Source organism: Momordica charantia, assembly GCF_013281855.1.
Source record: "Momordica charantia cultivar OHB3-1 chromosome 5 unlocalized genomic scaffold, Mcharantia_2.0 BLBB01000005.1, whole genome shotgun sequence".
In the NCBI taxonomy this organism is placed as follows: Eukaryota; Viridiplantae; Streptophyta; class Magnoliopsida; order Cucurbitales; family Cucurbitaceae; genus Momordica; species Momordica charantia.
The window spans coordinates 14219049-14227941 of record NW_028275163.1 but is presented as its reverse complement, the minus strand read 5'-3'; the positions used below and the strand labels follow the sequence as shown (position 1 = coordinate 14227941).

Sequence of the window (8893 nt, the reverse complement as noted above, 5' to 3'; positions counted from 1 at the left end):
TACATGAAGACTTCAAGATTGCACTTCAAGGAAGTCAAAAAGTGGTGTTAACTCAAAGAAGGCAGACAAGAAAGGGCCATAGAAATTTTCAAGAAGAAAGAAGTGACATGTCCAACGAAGAAAATCATAAATCTTCAAGCTCCAATATACAACTCACAAGGTAAGGAACAAGTTGTTAAGGCTTATCATTGGACTAACTTGATTCGTTTTGATGAAGGAAATGAAAACCTTGATTTGAGGACAAATCCTTTTAAAGAAAGGGGGGATGATACGAATCCATTTGTGACCAATTACATATATCAAAGGAGCAATTATTACAAGAAAGGCAAGGAAGATTCAAGAGGCTTTCACACTGCACCTTCAAAAGCTTGTTAATGCACAAGAACCAACCAAGAGTTTTGATCCCGAATTTATTCATAATGTTACTTCAATGAGTCAAGAAGAGAATGGAGCAAAGATGGTACGGGAAAAGTTGTCTATTTTGAGAGATGGCACGGAGGACAAAAAAAGTGTGCAGATTCGTGAACAGGTGCCTTTGCAGATTGCACCTCTTTGGAGTTTGTGAAGTCAAAAGTTGTCAAACCATATCCAAATGTGAAGCGCCTCCTACAGCACATAGATAAGACCGTTTGAAGCATGACTACGTTTTCTGATCCTCATTTAAATGTCTAGAATGATGTGCAATCAAGTTTTAATTTGCATGTCTTATTTTCTACAATTTGCATTAAGTAGTATTTTGAAAAACTTTTGGTGTTCTTATGTTGAACGACCATTTGGCCTATTTAAAGGCTTGTAATGCTTTTGTTATGGATAACTTAAGATTAAAACATATTGAAATTCAAGAACTTTTGTTCCTTAACACTTTTGGTGTTGCTTCTTTCAAATCTTGCTTTAGGTTTGATGTTAAACCGATTCATTGGATTAGTCTCGATCAAGCTAATTCTGGAGTGAGTCGTCTTAGGATCTAGGAGTGTCTATCGTAGATTCTAAGTCCGATCTAAGAGTGATTCATCAAGCTAATTCCTTACAGCATTAGTCGTTTTTGTGAATGTTTGCAAGGATCCTAGAAGGACCTCTAGCTTTGTAAACACGAGCAACCTTGGTGCTTATCAGACAGTTACGAAGTGAATGGGTGAGTGTCAGGGCCTCGGGTATAAATGGTCGGGGGTCGATGCGAGGAGTATTTCGAAAGGAGAACTATTGGGGCCTTGGGTATAAATGGTCAAGGGCCAATAGATTGTAAGACATCGTGGCCTCGGGTATAAATGGTCGAGGATCGATGCACAGTTCAAGCCTTGGGGATAAATGGCAAGGTTGAACGCCAAGCCTCTGTAGATGAGTGTCGGGTCTTGGGGATAAACGGTAAGGGTCGATACGATTCGAGGAGTTAGACTTGGGGAACTATTAAGCCAATAGATTGAAAAGACGTCGAGGTCTCGAGTATAAATGGTCGAGGGTCGATGATAAGAAAACAATAGCCAATTGGATCTAAGAACCCTTATGGTTATGCAAACCCCTAGATCACAAATGCTAAAACCCCCAAATCGAGATGATGTCAACCCAAGGAAGAAGTTAGAACAGATTTACCTTGATGATCAATATCAAGAGTAGAGAAAACTTGTTTCTAAACTCAAGATTCGAACCACTCCACAAATAGCTTGATCAAGACTACTTGAATGATTCTAGCATGCAAATCTAACACTCAAGAATTGCAAAGAAAAACAAGCTCTAGGCTTTTTGAAGCAAAATAGCAACTTCATTCAATCATCAAAATCTGTCTTTCAAAGGAAACAAGCTACGCTATTTATAGCCTCCAAAACAACCCTAAAAGTAACCTAAAGGCATTTGAAAGGTTGTAACTCTCAATTACATGATGGCCATAACATCCACTAGCTAAAATGTAACTTAAAACATATAAATGAAATGTTTAAAACTGAAAATATAATAAAAAGATGTTTAAATTCGAGAATTGAAGTCTTGGTCACCCTTCAAAGTCTTTGTAACCTCCCAATTATAAATGAAGCTTCACTTGAAGTAGTTTGAAGTGTAGTTCCATTAATTGATGGATGACTTGCAATAAATGAAGCTTGAGATGCACTTAAGTTCATTTAATGCAACTTGAGTTCCTTGAATTGAACTTGGCTTTATTGAATGCAACTTGAGTTAAACTCCACTTCAACTTCAGCTCCTTTAAATGAACTTAGAGTTCATTTAATGCAACGACTCCCTTAAGCTCTACTTGGAAGATATTGACTTGAAAAGTTCCATCTCTCTCTTGATCATCCCTAGCCGAGCTCACCAAGTATTGAACATGAGAAAGTAAAGCTTGTTGTAGCTTCTTGGCTCTTGATCTCGTTATGGGTCCTTGAGGCATGACAATGGTGCTTCCTTGGTTCACATCATCCTCCCTCTCTTGAGAAGGATTCGTCCTCAAATCATAGCCATCACCTACATCAAAAGGACTCAAATCAGCAACATTAAAGGTTGCACTAACACCATACTCACTTGGTAAATCAATTTTATAAGCATTGGCGTTGATGTGCTCGAGAACTTGAAATGGACCATCTCCTCTAGGATTGAGCTTAGAATGTCGTTGGACGGGAAATCTCTCCCTCCGAAAGTGCACCCACACCCAATCTCCTGGGTTGAATATAAAATGCCTTCGTCCCTTATTAATTTTGTAAGCAAATTCAACAAATGGCAAACAATCCTCCCAAGATTTGATATTTTTATCAATAACAGCCCTAAGCATAGTAATCAATGTTCTATTTACTACCTCAGTTTGACCATCCGTTTGAGGGTGACATGTAGTAGAATAGACTAGCTTAGTACCTAACTTTCCCCATAAGACACGCCAAAAATGACTCAAGAATTTTACATCCCGATCACTAACAATGCTGTAAGGAATGCCATGCAATCGAACAATCTCTCTAAAGAACAAATCCGCAATGTTTTTAGCATCATCAGTTTTGTGACATGGAATAAAATGAGCCATTTTACTAAATCTATCAACAACCACAAATATACTATCTCTACCTTTCCTAGTCCTTGGTAAACCTAAGACAAAGTCCATTGATATATCCAACCAAGGAGCAATTGGAACGGGCAAAGGAGAATATAAGCCATTCGGTTTAAGTCTAGATTTAGCTTGCCTACATGAAATGCAATGCTCACAAACTTTATGAACGTCATGTCTCATCCTAGGCCAATAAAAATGTTCAGAAAGCATGTCACATGTTTTTGCTACTCCAAAATGCCCCATTAATCCTCCTCCATGAGCTTCTTTAACAAGCAATTCACGAATAGAGCAATTTGGAATGCACAACTTACCTTTCCTCAAAAGAAATCCATCAAACAAGTTGTACCCATCCAAAACAATACCATTTTCAAGAGAATCAAAAATAGAACCAAAAGAAGGATCATCATGGTACAAGGTTTTAATATGCTCAAATCCAAGTAGTTTAGCATTCAAAGTGTTAAAAAGAACATACCTTCGAGACAAAGCATCAGCAACCACATTCTCTTTACCTTGTTTATACTTAATGACATAAGGAAATGTCTCAATGAACTCCACCCACTTAGCATGACGACGATTGAGCTTATCTTGACCTCTCAAGTGTTTTAAACTTTCATGATCAGTATGGATAACAAACTCTTTAGGCCAAAGATAATGTTGCCATGTTTGTAATGCACGAACCAAAGCATAAAGTTCTTTGTCATAAGTGGGATACTTCAAAGAAGCACCATTCAACTTCTCACTAAAGAACATTAAAGGTCTTTGATTTTGCATTAAAACAGCACCTATACCTACCCCACTAGCATCACATTCAATTTCAAAAGTTAAGTCAAAATTAGGCAATGCAAGTAGTGGAGCGGAACTCAATTTTTCTATCAAAGTGGTAAAAGCACGTTCTTGGTCCTCTCCCCACACAAAAGTAACATGTTTCTTAACAAGTTCATTCAAAGGCGAAGCAATTGTACTAAAGTCTTTTATGAACCTACGATAGAAACCCGCAAGTCCATGAAAACTTCTTACCTCACTTACACTTTTAGGTGTAGGCCAATTCCTTATAGCCTTTACCTTTTCCTCATCAACCTCAACACCTTTAGATGAAACTACAAAACCAAGAAAGTTAACTTTTTCCATACAAAAGCTACATTTCTTTAAGTTTGCATACAAACACTCCTTTTTTAAAGTATTCAAAACAGAACGTACATGCTTAACATGCTCATTTAATGACTTAGAGTAAACAAGAATATCATCAAAATATACAACCACAAACTTCCCTAAGTATTCACGCAAGACATGATTCATTAACCTCATGAGTGTACTAGGTGCATTAGTCAATCCAAAAGGCATAACTAACCATTCATAAAGACCATACTTAGTTTTGAAAGCAGTTTTTCATTCATCCCCAATATGCATGCGAATTTGATGATAACCCGATTTCAAATCAATCTTAGTAAAGAGACTACATCCATGCCACTCATCAAGCATATCATCTAATCTAGGAATTGGATGCCTATACTTAATAGTTATCTTGTTTATAGCCCTACAATCAACACACATACGCCATGACCCATCTTTCTTAGGTACAAGAATAACCGGAACAGAACATGGACTCAAACTCTCGCGTACATACCCTTTGGCAAGGAGGTCATTCACTTGCCTTTGTATCTCTTCGGCCTCGCTAGGATTAGTCCTATAAGCTGGACGGTTTGGAATGGTTGCTCCCGGAATGAAGTCAATCTTGTGCTCGATCCCCCTAAGTGGTGGCAATCCACTTGGCATCTCCTCGGGAAATAATTCCTCAAATTCCTGCAAAAGGGCAACAAAAACACTAGGCAAAGAAGGGTTAAGCTCGTTAGTAAGGAAACAAGATCCTTTGTACAAAAGTACAAGAACAGTCCGTTTCGCCATTAAAACATTCCTAACCTCACTTGAACTAGCATACAAGCTCACCGTTTTGGCTTTTCTCTCATTTTTCCCACTAGGCTGATTGCTACTCCCTTGCTTTTCACTCAAACTTTTTTTTTCTCTCAACTCATTTTCTTTTGTTTCTTTTTCACTTTTTGCTTTTGCATCAGCCTCTTGCCTCTTCTTTTCAAGTTTGCATTGATCAACATGCACATCTTTTGGTGACAAAGGTACAAGAGTAGTTTTTTTCTTCCATGATGAGTAAAAGAATAGCGATTGGCATTCCCATCATACATTACCCGACGGTCAAATTGCCAAGGTCTACCCAACAATATATCCCCGACATGCATAGGTACAACATCACACAAAACATCATCAACATATTCTCCAATAGTAAAAGAAACAAGAACTTGCTTATTCACCCTTACCTCCCCACAATCACTCAACCATTGAAGCTTATACGGTCTAGGATGTGGTTTAGTCTCTAAATTAAGTCTCTTGACCAGAATTGAACTCACAACATTGGTGCAACTACCGTTGTTGATCACCATACTACAAGGTACAGATTGAACAAGGCACCTAGTGTGAAATAAATTCTCTCTTTGGTCTAAGCTATCCTCCTTAACTTGGGTGCTTAAAGCTCTCCTAGTGACTAAGGACATATGTGTAGGGTCCTCTTCACTATACTCCTCACTATCACAATCCTCATTTTCTTTCTCTATTACCTCATCTTCCTCCTCATCGTCCGTCACCAACTCTCCCTCCCTAAGGACCATAGTTCTCCTATTAGGGCAATCTCTACTATAGTGACCAACCCCTTGACATTTCCAACACTTAATGTCTCTATTTCTTTCTTTAGTCTCATCAACCTTTTCTTTCCCCTTATAAGAAGTCTCTCCCTTATCCTTAGGTTTCTCACTTAACTCTCGGGTCTTAGACTTATATTCAGCATGCTTACTATCCCTTTTCCATGTAGAAGTACTTGAAGAAGGTTTAGTAGAATATCTTTGGGACTTTCGTTGGAGTTGCTTCTCGATCTTTATGGCAATATGCAACATCTCCTCTATGTTATAGTAAGGTTGTAGATCAACCTTATCAGCAATCTCCTTGTTTAAGCCATTCAGAAATCGTGCCATGAGATTCTCCATATCCTCTTCAAGATCAAGTCGATCCATCAACAAATCCATCTCCTTGTAATAGTCCTCCACGGACTTGCTACCTTGTCTCAACACTTGTAGCTTTTGCGCCGTGTCCCTTTGGAAATGTCTAGGAACAAACCGCCTTCTCATCAACTCCTTGAATTCATACCATGAATCGATTGGCGCCTCAAGATTTCGTCTCCTACTTGACATCAATTTGTCCCACCATGTTATTGCATAATCTTTAAATTGAGCAATACATAGTTTTACCTTCTTTTCTTCGCTAAAATTATGGCAGTCAAATACATACTGATAAGCGCCAAGGTTGCTCGTGTTTACAAAGCTAGAGGTCCTTCTAGGATCCTTGCAAACATTCACAAAAACGACTAACTTACCGAATGATTCCAACCAAGAGTAAGGTTAGAAGATGAATCACTCTTAGATCGGACTTAGAATCTACGATGGTCACTCTTAGATCCTAAGACGACTCACTCCAGAATTAGCTTGATCGAGACTAATCCAATGAATCGGTTTAACATCAAACCTACAGCAAGATTTGAAAGAAGCAACACCAAAAGTGTTAAGGAACAAAAGTTCTTGAATTTCAATATGTTTTAATCTTCCAAGTAAGGTGGTGGATTTCTATCAATATGATGAACAATTTCCAGATTCAAACCTCCAAGGAATCTAGACATGGTTTCTTCCTCTTCTTCTCGAATGTGTGCTTTTTCCATTAAAATCACCATCTCTTGATAATACTCATCAACACTTTTTGTTCCCTGCCTCAAAGCTTGCAGTTTAGTTTTCAAATCATTTTTATAATGTTTGGGAGCATACCTCATTCTCATGGCTTCTTTGAGTTTTTCCCAAGTTTCTATTTGATCCTCATCTTTCCTTCTTTTCTCGGATTTGAGATGTTGATACCATTCATTAGCATGATTAATGAATTCGGCAATGACAAGTCTCATCTTCTTATTTTCACTATATGTAGAGCAATGAAATACACGTTCTATCTTCCTTTCCCATCGCAAGTAAGCATCGGGGTCCGCCGTTCCACTAAATGGTGGAATTTTTAGTTTAACTCCGCCATCCCTATTTTCATTTAATCTTTCCAATCTTCTAGGTTGCATGACGTTGGCAAAGTTATTTCGTCCTCTTCCTCTCCCATTTCTTCTTCCTCCAACTTGTCTTTCTTGTTCAGCAAGGTCAAACGCATCATCTTCTTGTATGGCTCGTTCTTCTCTTTGTTGTTGCGCTCTCCTTTCTTGTCTATCTTCCATCATCATTTCCATCATTCCTTGAATTGCTTGAAGAATCACCATGTTAGGATCTTGCGGTACTTGTGGTACTCCATCCTGTGCCATTTTGTTAGAAACAATAATAATGATAATAAGAACCTTACCACTCTTCTCACCAAGATTTCACTCAAGGACACTCGTGTTTATCACTCAAGGGTAGGCTTTTGGTACTAGGTCAAAGATATAAGGGTTGGCTTAAATTTTGGTGCAATCTTGCTTAAAGCTTGATATAACTAATTCAATGATCAACTCTCACAAACTAAGACTACAGAAACTCAATCTTAGGATAAACAACTTGATAATTTAAACAAAACACAACATAATGAAAAGAACATTTCGTGTGCCTCGGATCTTCGAATGCTTTCTTTTTTTTTCTACGGTTTTCTTTCTTTTTGCTACTGTTTTTGTTTCTTTTTGCTACTGTTTTTTCTTTCTTTTGGTCTTTTTTTTTTTTCCTTTTTTTTTCTTTTGCTTCTAATTTTTTTTGCTAATGATCCGAGAGCAAAATACAAGAATTTCAAGACAAGTTATGTCTTGTTACACTTTGTAAGAAACTACTTTCGAAAAAGGAAAATAACAGAAAAATAAAATTAAATAAAGTAAAGATATTTCACCTCTAGAACCGGCCAAAGGATGTCGACCAATGCTCTGATACCAAATGATAAGCGCCAAGGTTGCTCGTGTTTACAAAGCTAGAGGTCCTTCTAGGATCCTTGCAAACATTCACAAAAACGACTAACTTACCGAATGATTCCAACCAAGAGTAAGGTTAGAAGATGAATCACTCTTAGATCGGACTTAGAATCTACGATGGTCACTCCTAGATCCTAAGACAACTCACTCCAGAATTAGCTTGATCGAGACTAATCCAATGAATCGGTTTAACATCAAACCTAAAGCAAGATTTGAAAGAAGCAACACCAAAAGTGTTAAGGAACAAAAGTTCTTGAATTTCAATATGTTTTAATCTTAAGTTATCCATAACAAGAGCATTACAAGCCTTTAAATAGGTCAAATGGTCGTTCAACATAAGAACACCAAAAGTTTTTCAAAATACTACTTAATGCAAATTGTAGAAAATAAGACATGCAAATTAAAACTTGATTGCACATCATTCTAGACACTTAAATGCGGATCAGAAAACGTAGTCATGCTTCAAATGGTCTTATCTATGTGCTGTAGGAGGCGCTTCACATTTGGATATGGTTTGACAACTTTTGACTTCACAAACTCCAAAGAGGTGCAATCTGCAAAGGCACCTGTTCACGAATCTGCACACTTTTTTTGTTCTCCGTGCCATCTCTCAAAATAGACAACTTTTCCCGTGCCATCTTTGCTCCATTCTCTTCTTGACTCATTGAAGTAACATTATGAATAAATTCGGGCTCAAAACTCTTTGTTGGTTCTTGTGCATTAACAAGCTTTTGAAGGTGCAGTGTGAAAGCCTCTTGAATCTTCCTTGCCTTTCTTGTAATAATTGCTCCTTTGATATATGTAATTGGTCACAAATGGATTCGTATCATCCCCCCTTTCTTTAA

The 8893-nt window shown here is 37.7% G+C and overlaps 1 protein-coding gene across 1 annotated transcript; it reads right to left on the bottom strand.

Annotated features, from left to right (window-relative positions):
• Positions 1 to 1969: 1969 nt before the first annotated feature.
• Positions 1970 to 7187, bottom strand: LOC148211389 (uncharacterized). Its single transcript, XM_088124401.1, has 7 exons — positions 7117 to 7187; positions 5644 to 6352; positions 5218 to 5607; positions 4567 to 4819; positions 3489 to 4137; positions 2506 to 3353; positions 1970 to 2448 (listed from the first exon to the last, which is right to left on the bottom strand). Exons 1-7 carry the CDS (start codon positions 7185 to 7187, stop codon positions 2201 to 2203), a joined length of 3168 nt encoding a protein of 1055 aa, XP_087980527.1. The 3' UTR covers positions 1970 to 2200.
• Positions 7188 to 8893: the final 1706 nt, after the last annotated feature.